Genomic DNA, 22,737 nt, shown 5'->3' on the forward strand with positions numbered 1-22,737 from the left:
AAAAGTGCCCCCCACACTGGTGTCTTCGGGCATTGCATTGCATTGCCTACCCCTGGCCTAGTCCCTGCCGTGAAGCAATGTTTCTTGGCTTGTAAGGACTCTGCTTTTAAGGCTTATTAATTCTAGTATGTAGCTATGAGGGGGAACCAAGCACTCCTGGAGGACTCAGGCACAGAGGCATAAAAACATGATTATATACAAACATAGTATTCTTACCTCAGGATGAGAATGTCTGTGAATTCTCCTGGGCCTTGCCCTGAAAGGAGACTTGTACAGTACTTATAACGAGAGATGTATGGAAACCAGTAACCTTCCCAAGTATCTAAGACAATGGTTTGGATAAGAACCTTGAAATCCTTGCTATAGGATGATGAGCCAGAATTCTAGGTCACTATAAACATTGTTAATTACTATATCTACCTGAAATGATTACTGTGAAATACTTCTAATATTTCTAAAATGCTATAAACATGCTTCTTCTCCTCGGGATTGGCTATTTTTCAGTTTTGCCTTATGGAAATCTTCCTAATGTGAAGTGACGGCAAATGACCAAGAGATACTGGTGTTCTGGGATGACGTTATAATCAAATGGAAGAGGAGTGTGTGTGTTCCGGGAAATATTATGTCAAGTGTACCTACTTCAGTTTGCTGGCCTGCCTCAGTAGTGGGAATGATTCAGTCCTTAGCAGAGGGAATGATTCAGCTTTTGCTGTGGCTCTCTAGTTAGCTGGAGCAGGATCATGTTTGCTCCATTTTGTAAGCCATTTCCTCCTTGGATAACGTGGCCTGGATGACTTGTAGTCTAAATATCCATTTCTTATGCTTTTGTTTGGGTTGAGTTGTATTTAAAAAACGCTGCTTCTGGTTATACTTGAATGAGGGGAAAATAACTGGTAGGATATTTTCTTAATTACACAGGACCTTCTCCTATTGCTACATTGTAACAGTGTGTGCAGCATCACATCCTTGTGAGTAACGCTAAGAAGGAATTTTTGTTTGCCTACATGGGTGTACATCCACTAATTTGGTTGGGATTACACTGAATTCACACACCAGTGTATTAAGGAACAATACATCTTTGTTAAGTTGATCATGATCGGTGTAAGCTAGGAAGGGTATACACAGAGTTTTGTCAGTCAACAACAGGAAGCAACCTCAGTCATTTTGGGTGTGTTCCCAAGATCTCCTGATATGGATTAGTTGATCTTAACTCACATTAATCTCTTTTGGCTGTTCAAAGAAGCTAAAAGACTGGCATCTTTTCAATACATGTCAGACTGCAATCCCAAACACCAGCCTTACCCAATCTGATGCCCTCCAGATATTTTGCACCACAACTCTTATCCTCCCTGACTATTAGCCATGGTGGCTGGGACTGAGAAGAGTTCTAATCCAAAACATCTGGAAGGCACAGGTTGCAGAAGGCTGCTATACACAGTTCCCTGACAGTAAGTCCCATTGAAGTCAGTGGGACTTACTTCTGAGTAGAGACGCATAGGATGGTGCTGTTAGTGAAGTGTGCTTCTGAACACTGAGCATGCCATCTTCTAAATTACCCTTTAAAATTAATTCACTACATAGTCTTAAAATTAATCCACTTAAAATTAATTCACTGTAGTGAATTAAGTGCCTCATGATATCCTGATAAGTAAACTAGCTAAAAGTGGGCTAGATGAAACAACTATCAGGTGGATCCACAGTTGGCTACAGAATCGGACTCAAAGAGTGCTTATCAATGGGATCTTCTCAAACCGGGGAGAGGTAATGAGCAGGGTACCACAGGGCTCAGTCCTAGACCCAGTGCTCTTCAACATTTGTATTAATGACTTGGAGGAGGAGGTGCAGGGAATGCTGATCAAATTTGCAGCTGACACAAAATTGGGCACAACAGAATGACATTTAATAGGGATAAATGCCACATTCTGCACCTAGGAAAAAGAAATCAAATGCACAGTTACAAGATGCACAGTCACAGACAGCTTCCAACCACCTGCGTGCCAAGGCCAGACCAGCAGGTGGACAGGGAGTTGGGTGACTTCTGCTGGCTGTGCTCTGAGAACACTGACAGAGATAAGCTCACACAGATTTTGACATGCCAGAAGCTGAATAGGCCCAAGCCCTTCCAGGCTACTTTTAACCAAATCCTGGATATAACCTACAAGGCCCTGACATGCACTCTACTTCTACCAGTGCTGTCTCCCCTGCTGATGAGCCAAGGCCAAAACTGAACAGTGGTTTCTCTCTGGCAGGAAAACTCCTGCATCAGAAATAGAAAATCAAGGTCTAGCTGTATGTGAGGTCCTCTTCTATATGTGCGTGCCCCATCTTTGGATTCCAGCCAAAGCAACATGAGAACCAGGTTCACAGGGAGCAGACGTTCATACAACACCGGCATGCACAAAGCTGAAGAGTTGCACAATCTAATACAGACATGGCATGGGCAGGCATAATCTTAGACTTCCTTTCTCTTTGGCTCTGTGCCAGTGAGATATAGTGGTTTATAGTTACCTGGCTGTCAATTCCTTTTCCATAGCAGAGGAGCAGGCAAACACCCTTCTTCTCTACTCTTCGTCTTAAGCAAGATGTGATACAAGGGTGTGTGTGTGTGTGTGTGTGTGTGTGTCTCTCTCTCCCCATCCATACGTGTGATGAGCTGATTGGCACCCTTTTTCACTTAAAGCTGTATGTGTGCAAAGCACGCCTATCAAACATTATCTGAGCTGTGTGCTGGAGGCACACATGCTCATTCTACTGTGGGAAGGAAAATGAGTTGAAGATGAGCTGATGTAATAAAAGAATATGCAAATATGCACACTAATGCATTCATTCACATGAGAAGAGCCATGATGAATCAGACCAAGGTTCATCTAGTCCAGCATTCTGTTCACAAAGTGGCCAACCAGCTGCCTATGAGAAGCCCACAGGTAGGACATGAGTGCAATAGCACCCACCACTCATGATCCCAGCAACTGGTGTACATGCCTCAGTTACTGGAGGTAGCATACAGCCATCAGGACCAGTAGCCCTTGATAGCCTTCTCCAGGAATTTGTCTAATCCCCTTTTAAGTCTGTTCGAGTTGGTGGCCATCACTACACCTTGTGGTAGCAAATTCCATAGTTTAATTATGTGTTGTGTGAAGAAGTACTTTCTTTAATCTGCCTTGAATTTCCCACCATTCAGCTTCATGGAAAGCTGTCTGGTATTATGAGAGAGGAAGAAAAATGTCTCCCTATCCACCTTCTCCACATTTTGTACACCTCTATCCTGGCCCCCATTACTCACCTTTTTTCTATGCTAAACAGTTCCAGATGGTGTACCATTCCTCATAGAGGAGTTGCTCCACCCCCTTGATCGTTTTAGTTGCCCTTTTCTGCACATTTTCCAACTGTACAAAACATGTACAGCTTCCTCTCACTCTTATTTCCCTAAACCCACTCTTGTCATTCTCTCCCTTGAAGCAGCTTCCCATTTATTTTTCTGTGCTTGGTAAAATACCATCTGTCTGTCTGTCTAAAATATTCAGAAGGCAGGCCCCTTCCTCCTAATTATTTTGTTCCCATGCTTTCCGTAGCTGATGCCTAGGAAGTCTTCCTTGGCCTTTTCCTTCCTTTATGTTGTGCTTGGTAACCTCGTGTGTGTATATACATGTATGTATGTATGTGTGTGTGTGTGTGTGTGTATATATATATATATATATATATACACATACACACACACACAAACACACAGTACATACATGTATAGATGTGTGTGTGTGTGTATTCTGTCCATGCCACACACCATAGCTTCTTTGCATCTTTATTGTGAAATAATGCTAAGCAATATGCTGCTTGAACAGAATGAAGAGGCATGGAGTAATTATGTTGGGAAATCATTTAAAAAAATAAAGAAAAAATGAAACTGTCCAGGGATAGGTGACAATTTGAACAGATCCTACCTCAGAGCTCACTCCCCCTGCCCGGCTGCCTTCCAATAATACAGCCGTATGAACAGCTCCTTGTAGTGCCTTTGGTTTGCTTTTGGTATCATAGCCCTGCCAACAGCATCCTTAGGGTTTCCTGTCTGGCCTCAAATGGCTAGGAAAGCCCTGCTAGCATTTCTGAACAGTGGTGACAGGAAAGCAGAATATCCTGCCTCTTTCCCCGAGAATTTAGTGAGTCATTTTTATGCGAACACCTTAACATTTGCTGAGAGCAGCTCTAGGAATTGTTTATTTTGCTGCTCGGGGAAGGGAGAGTGAAGAAAAAGAGACTTTCTACCTGCAAGGAGTTGTCGTAACCATGCCAAACTTCCTGTGTAGCCAGCAGTCTTGGCCTGAGATGACATTGCTTTGAGCAGTCTGTTACTGTTGTGGTGGTTATCTTTTATGTATGAGAACACATTTTTAAATTCCCAAAATGGTGATTGTTCTAGAAAGAAATACATCGTGGGAAGTGTTATTCTTAAAGTGCCTTGGTAAATGCCGCCCATAATGATAATCATTGGTCAAAACTGGTCCTTTTTGAAGGCATTTAGAAAGCCATGGCAGGGCATTGAAAGTGATCCATCCCTTGGCTCCCCAGCCCACTTAGGATTGCTCTCTAAGACCTCCCAAGAGACATGGATCATCAGATGGATTACTAAACAGCCTTTGTTGGCAATCTGGCCTTGGTTTTAAGCTGGAACTCTTTTAAGTTGGAACTCAAAGATCACAAGAGAGCCATTAGGCAGGCATCCTTCTTCTAAAATCAAAATCATTGTGGATAATTACAGTTTGGTAGGCTAATATAAATGGTCTGCTGGATCACAGTTATTGTAATGTGGCACAATTGACCACATTTTGTTCTTGGCCGTGTGCTCTTCTGTGTGATGTTACTTATTCTTGGCTTGTCCTTAAGGTTGCAGGACAGTAAAGTTAAATTGAGTACTTTCTTGGTGTGTCTGTTCTATATTAATCTTAACCTGAAATAGTTTCAGGTCACTTAAGATATCTTAAATTGGAAAAAAAAGTTGATGTCATCTTTGGAAAACAGAGTGGGTAAGAGTTACATGTGGCACTAAATTACTGGAGCTCAGGAAAGGTAGTTATTTTGTCTTCCCTGCAAGCCCATTTGTGCATCTTCCATTCTAAATAAGGAAGTGTCCAGTTCAGCGGCTGAGTTTTTTTTTTGCAAGATCCATTACTGACCTATACATCTGCCAGAGGTGTAATCTGTACTCTACACTTCCTGGAAATTGGTTTGTTTTTTCTGTTTTTTTCTGGTTGTTGCTGCTGCCGCCACCTGGACCCCTGGTAATGGTGTCATTGCAGCTTGCCCCCTTCCCCCTGTATGTATGTCAGAGGAACATCAGAACAAAAGTTAAGGCATCCCTTTGCAGCTAGAGTTGTTGTTGTTGTTCAGTTGTGTCCGACTCTTTGTGACCCCATGGACCATAGCACTCCAGGCCACAATTATGCAGACTCAGCACTTCTTAAGAAAAAAAAATCCAAACATAAGCCTGAATGTTGAGGAGACAAGGGTGATGGAGGAAACGTGTGTGTGTGTGTGTGTGTATATAAAGAAAGATATAGTGATTAGTTCTGTGAGGAAGAAAAGTGAAATTAAATGTGACAGCAGTGCAACTGTGGATGGATTCTATATCAGGAGAGTCAGCTGCTGTGATAAGAAGCCTAAAATACTATACCGAGTTCTAGGGCTTCTCCACATGGGGCTTTTATCCCGCTATTGAGATTGGTTACACACAGAAGTTTGTGGGTCCTTTACATGATGTCATCTGCGTCTCCCGTGCTAAATGACCTTTATCCCATTTTTTTTAAAAGATTAGCGATAATGAGCTATCAAATTATTGCATGTTGAGTTCCCTTGTGGGAACTAGTGCCATCTAGTGGCTGTGTAATGAAAAATATAGAACACGCACATAAAAGGGGGAAGGGAAGCGCATGTAAAGGGAACCCATCGTGATCCTGCATTTAAAACAGAAGCAGAAAGCCCTGGTAAATTTGCGGGATTTTAGACTGCTGTAGAAATGCTGCTAGTAGTATGGAGTCATTAACCAACAGTGAAACTAGACATTACCCAGAATTCAGAGTTGCTACTGAAAACAGCAGCCCTGTATCTATTTCTTCCTTCTCTCCCCCATGACATGTTGTTCTAACATTGTGCATATCTCTACTTCGCATCAGCGGCTTCCGTGTAATGGGAAAAAGCAAGGAAATGCATGCTATGATATTCTCAGAACATCCATTTTGTTACTATTTGTTACAGTGGAAAGGAAGGGGAATTAGATATGGGGTGCTGTTTTCAATGGCAGTCCAGTGTTTTTGAGTTACATCCTAAGAAGAATATCACTGTGAGAACAGTTATGTGTTTGTAATTCTATGCTAAAACATTCCTATGGTGGAGCTGTAGCTCAGTGGCAGAGCACCTGCTTTGCATGCAGAAGGTCCCAGGTTCGATCCCCAGCATCTCCATGTAGGGCTGGAAAAACTTCTGCCTGAAACCCTGGGGAGCCGCTGCTGCCAGCCAGTGCTGCCACTATTAGGCGTAGATGGGCTAGTGGCCTGACCCAGTATGAGACAGCTTCCTATGTGCATCCAACTCATTCTGTAGACAGAATAAATATATGCGATCAAATCAGAATTTTCAAATTAGTCATCCTGGACACATATATCATCCAAAGTTGAGCAGTTTTTGCATCCTGACAATTTCAGCAGGAGGACAGGTAAGCATGTTCTTAAACTGTATTGTGCCCCTGTTTCTATTTCCTTTTCTTACATAATGTGCAAACAAATAATAACAATTGTTCCACATATTTCACCAAGGCCTGGAAAAGGCTCCTTGAGCACCTACAATACTGGGGGGCTTTTGCTATGTTGAGGTAGAGAAGGCTCAGACAGATGCCTCCTGTGTTCTCTACATTTAGCAGAAACTGGCAATCCCCTTTTGCTAGTGAAAGAGTGTGCAAATGTTTCAGTCTTGCATGAGCTTTCATTTAGACAGAAAGCAAAAGTGAAAGGCATAGTAAATCAACAGTGTGATCCTGTGCTTGAGAATCCTGTGCATGAAAAATAAGTCCCACTGGATTCATTGGGGCTCATTCCTAGGAAAGTGCATAGGATTGCAGCCAAAGTGATTAAGGTCTGGCTACGTTCCAACCAAATTAATTAACAAAGCAAGTCAGGAATAAAAGGCAAGAAAGGATTCTTGCTCTATCAGGGAATTGTTTGAAGCAACAACTAAAGTGACTTTTGCAACCCACTGATGAGTCCAACAAAGTCTGTGCCCTTTACCTGCATTTCTGCATTTTGGGGACTGTGTTTCTGTTTTTTTGCGTTGCTAATACAGCAAACTGGCAGAACAGGCATTACCATTCCTTTGAGGTTAGACCTTGCATCCTTGTTTGCTCACGTCTCACTTGTGTCTCATGACTGAATGAATCAACACCTAATGAAGCAGTCACATGAGGGACAGAGTCAAACAGGACTCTGATACACCGATTGCTGTGAATCTCGGAGCACCCCGCATACCTCTTGCTGCATCCTTCTGTGTGAAAGCTTGGGTAGTAATCAAAGGGTGCCTTTTTAAATTCTTCCTGCTTCACCTTCCCCCAGTCCCTTTAATGATTAATTGTATCGGGACAGGGAAAAATAAACTTGAGTTTAATCTAGAAATGCCAGAAAAATTCAAATAATTGATGACACATACTTGTTCGGGACCTTGTAAATGACTCCAAAATCCTTTTCCAGTCTAACATTTGATGCTTTTCTTGGCACTGAGGGTCCCACTTGGAGAATTAGCAGCAGAAAGGAGTATGGTTTGCCAGTACCAACTAGGATCACAATTCAAAAGTAATTTCATGAGGGCCAAATGGGCTTGGCCCCAACTGACCCCTGCTGGAGCTGCAGCCCTTAAAGTCCCCTGATGGAAGTCCCCATTTGTTCAAAGGCGGTTACACCAGCACAGTGCTCAGAAGCCCCTTTCCAGTGGTGGTCCCTCCAACTGCCACCAGAAGGGCATCTGAGGGAACATCTTGCCCTGAGGGAATGGGAGGTGACCCATGTTAAGCTTGAATGCCAGAGGACAGAAACTGCAGAAGAAAAGAAAAAGAAAAGAGGGACAGGCCAGCCCAGCCCGGAAGGACAATAGATGAACTGCAAACCTGAGTTCTGTTGTTACATTCACATCCATCTGGGCAACTGAATCGAGCATCGCAATCATGCTTCCCCCCATCCGTCTCCTTGTGTCTCGTGTCTTTTCAGATTGTGAGCCTGAGGGCAGGGACTGTCTAATTATTAATACTTATAAGCCATTCTGGGAGCCTTTTAACTGAAGAATGGGATAAAAATGCTACAGCAGACAAACAAACTGTTTTTTCCAAGTAAGATAAGCATATACACACACAGGTCATACTCACAACAATGGGATTATTTTCACTTTAGCTCCTGCTCCAATGTGCCCAATGGTACATGATGGGTTGGGTCGAGTAAGCTTCGGTTTAAATTGCATGTAATATGCACACAACCACTAGCTGATCTGTAGTAGTAATTCTACATGTTTTCATTAGTGTCCTATGGAATCCCTTTCTGTGGTTTTCCTGGCCATAGCTCTGGGAGTGCCGTTTTATGTGGGATTAAAGAAAGTGGTACTAAGGTATCTTTAAGGGTTCTTTTGCAAAAAAATTGCTGTGGTGTGGGGTTTGGCTTTCTATTCAGGATTCTGCCTGCAATAATGTGAAATGAATGCAGTCACTTAGAAGTTTACTACGTGGCATCTTTAACTACTGTGTGGGCAGGTGGCTGTCTGTAGCCTCTGACCATGTAATTAAACCCAGAGTTGTTATACTTCTGCAGCTGCTTGGCAATTTGGGAACAGAGAGAGGTAGCTATGTTGGGGTAAGCCATTCCATATTCCCAAATGGATTAATATATGAAAGGTAGTTTTTGCTTCTAATAAGAAATGATAACCTAGAAAGAAATGATAACAAAACAAAAGCTGTCTAAGGGGGAAAATACCATTTCTTCAATATGTTTCAAAAGACACTTATAATATGAAAGTCATTTAAATTCAATCATTCACAGCACAGTTGTATACATGTCTACTCATACCTAAGTCCCATTAAGTTCAACAGGACTTACTCCCAGGTAAGTGGCTACAGGTTTGCAGCCTTAATTCATCTACTTATCACTTAAGACCTAGTGGCTAATTGATTAAATAACTTGAAGCAGTTGATAGTTCCAGTCACTTTTAAAATGGCATGTTTTTAAAGCTATAGATTTTATTATTATTATTATTATTATTATTATTATTATTATTGGCAATACTTCTTGTCTGGTGGTGCTGGGTGAAACATAAGAACTGGTATCATATTTTATGTTTCTGATAGTATCAACTTCCCAACACTCTGTAACAGTCTGTTTCCAATTGTGACTGACAAATCCTTGTCTAGAGATTGATTTGCTTCTCAATTATCACCCAGTCACAAGTGCAGTCCCTTTAATCAATTATAAGGGTTACAGCCAAGGAGAGCTTGGAGATTTCCATTAGCCATATCACTTTCACAGGCAAGGTCATTTCCCATATATGATTTGACTAGTGAGTGCCACACGAGTCTGTCAATTATCTCCCTCTAAACAGGTTGCTTCCTCAACTGTGGCAACTTCTGCTGTACTGTGGGGTTCCAGGGATATGTGGCTTTTATATTAACATTGTACATTGAAAAACATCCCCCCCAAACCCCCAAGAACCCCTGTTCATGCATAGCACTTTAAAGAAGATTTCACGCCCTAGGAATGGAGGAGCAAGTCCCACATGTAGCACAGAGTGGCACTCCCCGGGAATAAATCAGCTGCACAATTTCCTCATTGGCACTGCAGGCATCGTAGCAGGGCTGGCACTGCAAAGGAGCCCACCTTAAGTATATTGTGAGTTTGACTTGACTTGAGGTACTTAACTTTTAAATGCTTTGCTCTCATGTAATCTGCCCCATCCTGGCGCTCTCCAGATGTGTGTTGGACAACAACTCCCATCATTCCCAGCCATGTTGGCTGGGAATGATTGAAATTGTAGTCCGACACACATCTGAAGAGCACCAGGTTGAGGAACACTGTGCCAGAGTCATGTGATACCTTAAATGTGCTTGCTTTTTTCTTTTTACAAAAAGGCAGTAATGTGAACGTTTACTGGTCGCTACAGCCCTGCTTAGCCTCTTATAGGACTATAACAGTGCTAATATCAAAGCATCTGACAGTGCAGCCAGACTAGCATTGGCAACTGTAGCCTGGGTTTTCTGCTGGTGGAACTGTCACACTCTGGGTCTCCTAGGGCTACCAGTCAGAAGACAGTATGCAGCTATTCTGCCTTTTTCTCCTTAGTGGACTTTTTTGTGGAAAGAAAAAAGACAGAAGAAGCAGTGGGAAAACACTGGAGGCCTACAAGTGGAGGATCTCCTTGACCCATAAAATTCCATGAATGAGGCAGGGAGATTGCACCATAAAATCCTTATCAGCAGCACCCTTTATATTCAAGTATCTACAAGGGAGCATCTGCCATTCATTACCTGCCCTGGTGCTGGATTTAGCTCCAAGAGATCTGTATGATCAGCTGGAGACTGCAACGTGTAGAAGAGAATCCACTGCTTCTTGTTCCCTTTTTGCAAGACTGCAGCAGGAGTCAGCTAAAGATGTTGCTGATTGGGTGGTGCCTCTGATGTTGCATTTCCTGGAGCAGCTTTGACGTTCTTTAAAGCAAAGGGCCACATATTTGCTTGCCACAGTCACCATGGCCAGACCACCTCCACCCACCCCCAGTGAATGTGATGAACCCCACTCTTCTCCCAAGCTTAGAGCTGGAGAGGAAGGTGGGGGATCTTCCCTGTAGTTGCACTAAGCGAGTTTCCGCCCCCTTCCTGAGCTTAGTGCGGGGCAGGGGAGGGGAAGAATCCTACGTGATCTTGGGTGCAATTTGGAGACTTCCAAGCCCCAAGCTGGGGAAAGATCAGGGCCAAGGCCATCACAAATTTTGGCCTGATGTCACGGCCCTCCATTTCTGGACTCTAAATTTTAAAACAAGTTTTGAGGTCTTCTTATTATTTTTAAATAAGGCAAAAGACAAAAAACAAAAGTGGGAAGCCATCTGAAGTGTGAGGGAAGTGACAGAACCAATGTCTAGACTAGAGTTCAGCTAACTGCATTGTACGTCTCATCATGCAAAGGAGGTTGCAGTTGTAATGGTGCTGAACAACTCACAGTGAGTCGTCTTTTTATATTACATCTGTTTTTACCCTCCAGGATCATGCTTGGGAAGCCTCTTCCTGAAATCCTGGGCAGCAGACTGTTAGTCAGAGTAAACAGCGGTAGGCTAGATGAGCTCCTGTTTTGACAAAGAGCTGGTGCAACTGGCCATTCCTCTGGCTCGTTTGTGCAAATGGCTGCTCATATAAGCATTCTGATCACCATGTGTCAAGGTAGCTTGTGTCAAAGGCTGGATGTCCACACTGATCCTCTCTAAGGTCTGAATCTTCACTTGGCCAGGTTTTAACCAGGTTTCTTCAAAATGTCATCCTCAGTCTTCTGTCTCAATCGTCACTATACCATCTGCAAGCATAGCAGTGTTGCAAAAATAGAAGCCATCAACTTCAATTTTCATTCTTTAAACCTCACTTTCTAACCATCATGATTTTCATTTAGGAAAAATGTAGAAATCCAGCTGCAAGATATGGTACTGCTTCCAAAAATGCAAGACTCAACAGAGGCAGCCTCACAATTTGTTTATTCCCACCCCCATCCCCCACTGGCAGCATGACCATCATGTAAGAACGTAAGAAGCATGCTAGTTCAGACCAAGGGTCCATCTAGTCCAGTATTCTGTTCACACAACAGCCAGTCAGCCGTCGGCCAGGAACCCACAAGCAGGACATGAGCGCAACAGTACCCTCCCATCCGTGTTCCCCAGCAACTGGTGTACATAGGCTCACTGCCTCTGGTACTGGAGGTAGCACATAGCCCTTAGGACTAGTAGCTACTGATAGCCTTCTTCTCCAGGAATTTGTCTAACCCCCTTTTAAAGCCAGCCAAATTGGTGGCCATCACTACAGCTTATGGAAGTGAATTCCATAGTTTAACTGTGTGCTGTGTGAAGAAGTGCTTCCCTTTATCTGTGCTGAATCTCCCAGCAATCAGCTTCATGGGATGACCCCGGGTTCTAGTATTATGAGAGGGGGGAAAAAATGCCTCCTTCTCCATCTTCTCCACACCATGCATGTATGTTAGGTTGGGAAAAATAGAGGGAAAACAGAAGAGCAAGGCAATGTACTTCATTTGCTAGTGACTTGAAAGGGTTATCTGAATTGTACATCAAATCAACCTGCAAAGAAAAGTGAGTGTACTTTAAGAAAATGTGACGTGACATGACATGTCAAGGCATTTTCCCACATGCCATTGTGAGATATTCAGATAGCAACTTCAACAGAATGGCCAAAAACAATTTGCACTAGTATTATTCCTTCCCCAAATCTTCCCATTAAATGTGCACACTGCACTATTCACACTTCCATTTTAATAGCTTTGGGGAAAGATTGGGTGCACAATAAAATAACTGTTTGGCTGGGGAAAAATGCGCTGTTGTCTTGCAGTACCAGTTGCTATTATGTAGACTTGTTTGGTATCTATTTATAAAAGATTGCAATTGGGAACTGGATACAAAACAAACACTGGTGTTCCAGTATAGTTTAACCATGCATCACATTCTTTCTTGGCTAGTTTATTTTTACTTAGCTATCTTTAACTTACTCATTCAGCATCAGACACCTTTAGAGAAAGCAGTATTTTCTATAGTATCCATCAATGAGGACATGTACTGTGTGGATAGGAAGAGAACTTTTCATAAACTTACAACTCACTTTAAACCTTTCACAAGGTTGTTTTTTAATTTTGGGGCTTACAGAATGAAACTTCACTAAAGCTTTGCTTGCATCCAATGTCCACTGATTTGACGATGGGCATTTTATGTATGATAGTTTTTGCAGGATCAAGCTAGTGGTTGATCCTGCAAAAATGGAAGATTGTGTTTTTAATAGTTTCGTAAGAATCTGTCGATATTGTACATCTGTGCATTCAGCTAGTTGCTTGTTTGCTTGTCCTGTCTTGGGATTGTAGTAATGTAAATAAGAGATTTGTATGTGGTTGAAAAAAAATAGATTCTGTTTCAGACATAGAGAGTTGTGTCCAGTCTGATGAAAGCACACACCATCTCCTTACGTTGTTTATTTCTAGATATCTTCTCTCTTTTTAAAGCCCTCAACAGTGGCATAAAGGTCTGTTCTTATGTTAATTATCTTTCTAAAAAATCACTGAAGTTTAACTTCATTCAGAAGTAAAATAAAATGAAGCAGTATCTGGAGAATTGTCAGGTACAAAATGGGGCTCAGAACTTATTTCAGGCATTGTAGGGCCTCTTTGCCACAACCTGAGCCTTCTTTGCCATCTGCATCTTTCCTGCTGCTGGTTACTCTGTTTGCATTTTCTGAGGCTGGCCTTCATTTCCTAGAGCTTTAGTGGAAATCTATTCGCATATTTTCCTGATCACTTGCTAGACAGCAGTTGTGCCTTTTTATTAAAAGCTCTTTTATGTGCATGCATATTAGAGTGAGGTAATATGGAATCTTACTCCTGTAAATAAATATCTGCATAATAGATTGGGCTCACGAACTTCTCACCATTACATTGCTCAAGGAAGAAAAGGTCACTTTTGACATCAACACTCTTTTAACAGCAAGATATGCAGTGGCAGATAACATGGTTTCTTTTTGGGAATTTGGGTGAATCACTGAATTTGGGTATATCACTGAAAATAGGTTCTGTTTGTGTTCCTTACTAACAAGATATTAGATAAAATTAAGCACTTTAATGTCTATGATTCTATGTGCCATTTATTTCAATGGAACCAAAACGTTTTTAACTTTGGCAGGATTGTGCCCATTAGGGGATGGGACTGTTCCATTCTGAGTATTAAAGACACTTCAGACAACTAGAAGTTGGAGCACTTTTAAGAGCTAAATCCTACAGACTTATACTAATTGAGCTGTGTAATTCCAAGTATAGTTCACCGAACTGAAATTAATCAAATACAGAAGTGACTGAATTCACAAGGCGTTTGGCTTTCTTTTTAAAACCGAATTCTTCAATGCACTGCAAAGAAACACTTGAAGAAGTTTTGGACTTGGGTATATTAAAAAGCAGCACACAATACTGAAGAACATTGGTGGAAGGACCCTGGAATCCATCAAAAGAGTTATAAAATCCTCCAGGTAGAACGTTAAATCTTCAGGACTCTGTGAATGGCATAGTCCAGTTACACTGAGTTTACAAATGGAAAATTACTGGTGAAATGAGGTCCTTACAAAAACTAGTTTGCACATAACACTAGCCCATGTTTATTTAACCTAGGGGTTGTTGAATTCTGGGTTGTCTTGATGCGCAGATCCAGCTGTGCTAACAAACTGTTTTGTTCACCGCAAATAACCACAAAAAGAGCAGTCATGGATTGTTGTTGGGTTGTGAAATCTGGGTTGTTTAAACCATGGGTTATTGTTACATATGCACCCAGAACCATGGGTTGTTCATAGGTTGTTTCACCAGGCTATAGAGGTGGCGGGCAAGAGTGGTTAAAAAACACACCCTTAGGTGCGTGCCAGCAAAGGGAGGGAGAGGGTGCTGTAGCACTGGCAGGGAGGGAGTGGGCAAAGGAGAAGGGAAACAACCTAGGGATTGAGAAAACAAATCACAGTTTGTTAGATCGCCTGCCAGACAAACCCTGGGTAGGGCAACAAACCATGGGTTAAATAAACCATAAGTTACTGTTATATGCCAACCAGGTCAAACTTTTTCATATACTGTTTAAAACTGAGGAAGCCTTCTCACAGAAAATTTTGACATTTCACAAAATATATTTTTGAAGAAACAGTTGCAGTTTAACATGTTTCTGTTCTGCCCCTGCCCCATCTCCACACAAGAGAGTAACTGCATTTTAACAAATAACCAACACGTACTTGATTGGATTGATGAGAGTCTAAAACCAAAGCAAGATTAATTATGTTTTGAACTCCCCCCCCCCCCGAGATTCTAGCATGTCATTTTCATGTTTTTGTATTTTAAGGTGGCAAACCAGTTAATTTTTCTCTGCAAAATGTAACTCTATCTCTCCTTGGTGTTTGTTTTTAGAGAAACTCTGGTTTCAAGCTAATGGCTTCTACAAACTTAAAAACCCTGAATTGTCACTTTTCTTTCCCTTATCCTCTTAGAAATGTGTCTTGGAATTAAACATCGCTAAGACAATGTGAAAGAGGTTTTGGCAAAGATAGACTATACCGCCTTTGGAGCTGCAGCCCTATACACACTTGGGAATAAGTCCCATTGAACTCAGTAGGACCTACTTCTGACTCTGAGTAGATATGTACAGGATTACACTTCCAAGTACATTGGACTCTCTTCATGGCTTGCTCTTTCCCCTAATTTGAAGATTTTAGGTCAAGCCCTCCTTCCATATTTGCGTGATGCCCCATGAACAGTTATGAAACCTTGTTTACAGCCAGGGAGACAGACAGGGTTTCTAAGTGGGTCTTAAGCTGTACATTGCCATCCAATTGTCTTTGCAGTTTCTGGGGTTTCACTTGTAATATTAATGAGCCTTTTGAGAAACAAACAGTACTTCCTTTGTTCCTACAGAAGATTCAGGCTGGGCAGGGTTGGAGGGTGAAGATTTCACGGTGGGGGGAAAATAATAAAGCTGTCTCTTCTTACTTTAAAATCAAACTTACCAGGGTTCTGCCCCGATCTGTGCCAGAGCTGTGCAAAAAGAACAAGGGGAAAAAAAGGCATAAACGAGAAGCATATTTTCCCCTGCTTTGTGCTAAATAATAAATCAGACACCCAGTCAAGAGCCCCGCTCTGTTAAATGGTTAATGGCCTTATTTTCATGGTGAAATCTGCATGCATGTCTGCAAGGCGGAGCTGGGATTGGCTGGCAAGCTCATTGCTGATCCAGGTGGCATATACTGACAGCTTTGGGTCACATGATGGCTATTAGGGCTTGCTTTTCCACTCATCTGGCTGCGCTTGTCAGCAAGGGTTGAACAGAGGCATCCCGCAGCTCCCAAGAATGTAGAAAATGAGAGAAGGGGAAGGCGGGAGGTTGCCGGGAGAGGAGGCTGCGTTGTTGTCTTCCTCCCTTCGATCCATCTGGATTTCTGGCAAATGTGGACCATGGAGGTGCAGGGTTGCAGCCACAGCTGCCGGGCGACCCTGGTCATGAGGCTCAGCCCAGATTGGCTTTGCTGAAGGAGGAGGATAGATGAAACTGGCATGTACAGACCATAGTGGCTGCCAAGGGGGCACTTAGCATGCTGATGAATTAGATTGATCTTCTGTCCTCTGCAGTAACACACTCGAGGAGACAAAGGAACTGGGGGGAACAGACAGTGTTTGCTTTAGTAAAAATTCTGGACTGAACAACGGCATGGAAAGGCAGGCTCTCTGTTATGAAACTCTAGGGCAGCATCTGTGCGTGGACCCTGGTCTGAAAGCTCGGATTCTGCTTCAGGGATCTGCTTCTTTTCTTTAAGGGATTTGTTTTTGGGGGCGGTGGGGGTAATCCTGCCTCTGGGATTAAGCTTCCCTTCTCCTTCTTTTTCTTTCCCCCCTTTTTGTGCTACAGTGTGGAACGTCTTTTGTTTCAGTTAAATTCAGATCTCTCAATCTGTCACCTGACAGTCTTGTGGTTCTGGATGAATGTGGTTCATTTCTATTATTAACCTGGGTTGGCAGCTGGTCTTCCTAACAGGAGTTTGTAGAGATTCTGAAAAGTGGAGCTCGCTTAAGGGACAAAAATGCTTCCCAGGTATGACAAAATATGAAGATCTGGGCATTTTTTTCAATGGCAGACTTGGTAAACTTGGTTTAAAAAAGTATACATGTTTGAAGTTGCCTGGTTTATTTTGTGGAAATAATGATGCTTTTTTGTTGTTTCTAAAAAAAATAGCTTTGTAGCATGGCACTTGAAAAAAAATACAGTGCAATTCAGTGCATATCTATTAAGAAGTAAGCCTTACTGAGTTCATGGGCTTGCTCCCAGGTAAGTAGGTATAGGATTGCAGCCATAACCACCTTTAGTTTTTGCCAAGAGATTTGTTGCTGCAATGAAAGATTATGAAAGGGTGCCTGAAATGCTACTGATTAATCCATCGGGGTTACAGTCTTTTTTAGGTGTGACTGCTGCATAATAAGGATTATTTCCAAAAATAATCAACTGGTGAAAGTTTCTGTGTATAATAAAGATTCTAGAAATTGAACATGTGCTTGGGGTGGGTGGGGGATGACATATTTTAAAAGTACCCATACCTCATCACCTGAATATCTAGGGCATGCTATCTTCAAACTTAAGCATTTTTAAATCCCATTAATTTCCACTGAAATTAATGTGGCGTAAAAAGTGCTTAACTTTGGCTGCATTATGCCCCCCAAGTGCTTGCATTTAATATTATAGTAGTTGAATGGTGAAAGCATCAGTATATACAGTATATATTAAATCCATCCTACCCATTCCGATTAAGTTGCTTTTAAAAAATGTGGGTGGGGAAGACAAACATTTGAAAATGGTGTGGGGGGGAGGGGACCACTTAAGTAGGTCTCTTAATAGATACTAAAAATAATAGTAATCCTGAATACAGATCTGTCTTGAGCCAAATGGAGAAAAAGAGACTACAAACTAACCGGTGGGAAATAAAAGTGAAAACTCACATCAATTTCATTTGGTCAGTCTACATTGGCCATGCTGTCTGGGGATGATGGACATTGTAATCCAACACATTTGGAGGGCACCAGGTTGGAGGATGCTGGTCTAGAGAATAGCCAGGAGTTAAGGCTAATGGAAACCCAGAGGCAGCATAAAACCTGGGTATTATTGCTCTTCTTATTGCACAGTGTGTTTATTTCTGCATGACAGTTGAGTAGAGCAGGGTACAGTGTCTGTGTGCTATCAAGCAATTCAAGATTATTTGACCAAATGTGTGCAGCTACCTTTACAAATGACTGCTAAACTAATGGGTGAGTGAGACAGATCGGATTCCTCCTTTGCACCTAGAGAAACAGGTTGCTACCCAATGCTGGCTCCAGGTTTCTGAGGGCCCTTGGGCAAGGCACCCCCAGTGGGCCCCCTCCTCGGTGAGTCTGCCTTCTCACCACCGTTGCCACCCGCTGCTACTGCTCCTCCTCCTCCTCCTTGCTGCCACTTGCTTGCTTGACAGGCGGAGAGCCAGGGAGCAAGTCAGCAGGGGCATCCACCGCTCCTCCTTCTCACCTCCCCTGTTGTCTGGGCCAGAGCGAGGGGCAGGTGAGGAAGCAGATTGCAACGATGAAGTGTAGAAGCAAAGCCATGGGGCTTTTGTGAGTGGGCCCCTGCTGAGGTTTGGGCTCTTGGCAGGCACCCAATCATGCCTACCCTTGATGCTGGCCCTATTGCTACCTACAGAAGCTTGTATGATATTAAACTTAAGCTTGTGTGCTACTGGAGTCAGACTTTAGGTCTATAGATGTGGCAGGCAGAAAGTATGCTGTTCCCCACCTTCACCTCAGCCCTGCATAAAATAACTAACAACTTTACAAGCCAGTTTGAAGTTTTGTAATAAGACAAATTTATTTCTGGCCTTCAGAAATATCTTTCAGTGCTGCATAATCTTTACTAGTCAGGAATTGTAAGTCTGTCACTGGTTCTCCTTCTACCCACAATTAACCAGGCCGTCCTATGGACTGCAAACACAGAAGTGGCTTCACTGGCTTCGTAACTTTAATCTGGGCCCACTTCAGTGTCATAGTTATAAGGAAGGAGCGAGCCCCCCACACACACGTCCGCTGTGGTGGGGAATGATTGTGAATCTGGAGACAGGTGGCACAGTCCATCAGCCTCCCTCAGAGGTGAGAGCAGATTGCCCAAAAAGGCAGTGAGGTCTCGTGATGCCTGGGAGACTTCCAGACATTGTGATACTTTGGGAAGAAAATCTTGCGATGGCTGAGATTTCCTGGCTGTCACAAGATTTGGGCTGGTGGGTGCCTATATAAGGCCTCTCTCCATGTTGGCCAGCCTCAGGGACACTAAGGGTGGAAAGAGTCAGCCCACAGATTATTAGAATTACAAACCCTTCTGATGCTCTTAGCACAAGGACAGGAGTTGCTCACCAGAGCTGGGGCAGCTCCTATAATCAGCAGCTATATGGCTTGGAGGCTAGGAACTGCCCAGCAGGGCCAGATGGTTGTGGTGGAGGGGACCACTCTTTGCCTAACAATAGGCAGGTGGTTCAGGTTGAGCCATGGTGCCTGAGGAACAATTGTGGCTGCACAGCCAGACCAGTTCCTTGGGTTAAGTCAACTAGAGACCCCCCCGCCACACACACACACACAAGCACTGATCCCAACTGCTCATTTAATGAATGTAATTAATCAATTCAGTTGTAGCTAAATCTTAAACCCAACTGTCGGTGTCCACCTCCTTCTTGCCAACTGCAAATGCTCAGGATCCTCTTAAGAGTTGTAGTCTCCCTCCCTCGCTTTTCTACAGCAGCATCTTTTGAAGTCTCTTTAGATCAGAATTTAGTTCTGCGTTTGTGTGCTGAACTTAGGTATATTGACAACTGAAAACTGGCTTTGAGTTACTCTGTGCCATTGTTTTGTGTAAGTGAAGTGGGGCTTGACTTTAGGAATATTATTTTACAGTATACTATAGGAAAGTCAAAATGTTTTTAGGAGCTGGTAAATAAAGGAGCCAGGATTCTAAACAAAACTCCATACAGATTAAACCATACCAATAAAACTTTAATTTCATCCACGTAAAGCAGGGGTGCGGAACCTCAGGCCTGGGGCCAAATCCGGCTCTCGAAGGTTCCCTAGAAGGCCCCGCCCCTTTCCACCCAGCCATGATTTGTTTATACCAGACCTAGAATCATAGACTTATAGGGTTGGAAGGGGCCTACAAGACCATTGAGTCCAACCCCCTGCTCAGTGCAGGAAGCCTGATTCCCAGGCGGTCTCCCATCCAAGTACTAACCAGGGCTGACCCTGCTTAGCTCTGAGATCAGATGAGATCGGGCACATCCAGCCTGGTGGCTTCCCATCTTTTGTCCCGTTCTAAAAGGCTGGAATACCTCTCATAAGGCTTAGTTACGGGCACTAAGACCTTTAAGATAACAAATGATGGTAATTTTGGCTATTTTGGCGCTGCCCCTTGTGCCTTTGGGCACACCCACCACTGGAGCGTGGCCCCTGAGAGCTTTTCCAAAATGGAATTCATCCCTCAGGCTGAAGGAGGTTCTGCATCCCTGCTCTAAAGGAATAGTACCGAAATGCTGTGGCCTCACTTCACAGTTTTATTTATAAAAAAGGAAAAGTGGCGGGTGAAGTCCTTGTTTCAGATCACAAGTGATCCTTTCTCAGGAGCACTTCTATTTCTGGATGATATAAGATATAAACTAGCCACAACAAATGTTCTTGAATTATATTGGTTTGTATATGTGCTTTGCAATTTTCTCTTGAAATACGCAAGAGTAACAACGGGAAGATTTCCTCTGAGTCTCTCTCCTGAAACTTGTGGTGGTGCCCCTGTTTCTTTCTCGTTCTCAACCGATCCTGTGTTTAACTCCTCCTTGCTGCTAGAATTTGGGGGTTCCCTCCAAATTTAGTCCTCCTCTCCCAAGCCTGTGAAAATTTGCTTTAATACTTCATCACCTTCATGAATATTGTATTGTATTGTGAGAATTGTATACAGACTTCCTATCATCCGTCTGTCTGTCTGAGCCAGTGGGGTGTAGTGGCTAGAGTGTTGGACTGGGAGCTGGGAGATCCAGGTTCTAGTCCCCACTCGGCCATGGAAGCTCACTGGGTGACTTTGGACCAGTCGTAGACTCTCAGCCCAACCCACCTCACAGGGTTGTTGTTGTGAGGATAAAATGGAGGGGGAGGGGAAGGATTATGTACACCGCCTTGGGTTCCTTAAAGAGGAAAAAAGGTGGGATATAAATGTAATAAATAAATAAATCTGCCTAATTTCCCTCCCTCCCTCTGGGGAGTTGAAAGCAGATTTTAGCATTAACCATGAAGTAGTTCAAACTGAGAGCATAACTTTGCCTCAGGCCACCTACCTGGCTTCACAGCTGAGTGAAGATTTGACAATATGGCTTCTCACATATGGGAAACCCAACACTCTGTCTATCTGGGTGCATCACACTGAACCGAATGGAGAAGATGTGCTAGACATAGCCTAGACGTAGATGCAAGCCAATTCAAGTAGATTCAAGATTCAAGTAGTTTCAAGCTATACCCACTTCCTGGGAGCAAGCCAGTAGATGTGTATAGGATGGTGCTGTCAGAGTTGGCTTTGTAACACTATGCACAGGTTTATGGATTGCTCTGATTCCTATGTTTATATGGCCAGTGTTTCTATGAAATAGTTATCCAATGTAAAATATTGTTGTGGGTAGACCTGACAAGTAAAACTAGATGTAACTTAACTGGTTGATAAATCTCCCTATGTGAATGAGGCAGAAACTTCAATTGATTAGTCACTAGGTGATAGTTACAGAGGAATGATTATGAGGTGGGAGGGGTTTTACCAGTAGGCACTGGGACTTTAAGATTTCCAGATGAGGATAAAATGTCATCAAGTGAGTCATAGAAGAATCTGTTCCAAGTTAGCACTGTAGTACAATTAACGCTGTAGCACAGAGGAAAGTGGTGGTGAGAACGTCACATTATCTGGGCAGTTGGGGGCACATAAAGCCATGTTAGATGAGATAACAAGAACACAGAAGTGGGGTGGTACTTGCAGGGCAGAATTGGTGGATGGAAGGGGCAGGTGCTTAGCCCTTCCTTTGTCCACTGATTCTCCCCGCAAATTCTCCCCCAAGCTGTTTTCCCCTCAGGAGGGCTTTTCGTTCAGTTTAGACCCTAGCTGGGGGGAGGAGGAATCATTTAAAAGGGGCTGGGTGATGGGAATTTGCAGGGAAGACTTGGCATGTGGGCAGAGTGTTAAGCACCCTCCTTTTACCACCAGTTCTCCCCACAAGTGCCCGCCACCCCTCATAGCAGTGTTATGAGGGAAACAAGGTGTAGGGAATGGCAGGCCATAAGTAACCGCCCTGAAGAAAAGTCTTCTTTGCTTTCCGCCCTGAAATGGCTGGCCTGTGGGTGAGATGGCAGCTGGTGGCAATGCATACTGGGGTGAAAAGTAGCAGATTGCGGCCTGCAGGCCCGTACTCTCCCCACCTTGGCTTATTTTATTTTTTAAAACCGGTGACTGAATGTACTTTAAGCCATGCATTACCCATGCTGGGAGCGTTGAATTCATTACTAACGCTGAAGTCCTGAACACAGTGAGGCAATTTAAATCCCACTGAATGAAATGGGATTTAAGCAGCCCCATCTTTCCTCAATCACTTGCCTTTTTATTATGTGTTATTGATGGTGAGTTTCTCTTTGCAGTCATTCTTTAGATTTAAGGCCACTGCCACTATTGATTCTTATCTCCTCCTTCATGGGGAATAAACCCTCCACCCACTAGTCTGTCACTATCCACAGGCGGAATCCAACAGCAACATAATAAGTGCTACAAACTGAAGTGTAAGTTGATCACTAGTTATTAGCCAAGGGAGTCAATGTTTCCCTCATTATACATCACTTTCTAGTTAGATGCATTTGGGTACTTCTCCTTTCCACTGAG

General features: G+C 43.1%; 1 protein-coding gene across 3 annotated transcripts in view; it reads left to right on the plus strand.

The window, feature by feature from the left end:
• Nucleotides 1-22,737, plus strand: part of FNIP1 (folliculin interacting protein 1) — a 104,695-nt gene that overhangs the window by 13,991 nt on the left and 67,967 nt on the right. Inside the window, exon 1 of one of the 3 annotated variants that reach the window (XM_084838872.1) lies at nt 16,057-16,244. The exons of the other annotated variants lie outside the window; for them this stretch is intronic. Coding sequence (XP_084694998.1) covers nt 16,144-16,244 — 101 coding nt within the window. The 5' untranslated portion in view covers nt 16,057-16,143. Of the gene's footprint in view, nt 1-16,056; nt 16,245-22,737 lie in introns of those variants that run through there. 3 annotated transcript variants of the gene reach the window in all.

This window comes from Heloderma suspectum, chromosome 2 (genome assembly GCF_057233095.1).
Source record: "Heloderma suspectum isolate Gila_16-S chromosome 2, 16-S_ref, whole genome shotgun sequence".
Lineage (NCBI taxonomy): Eukaryota > Metazoa > Chordata > Lepidosauria > Squamata > Helodermatidae > Heloderma > Heloderma suspectum.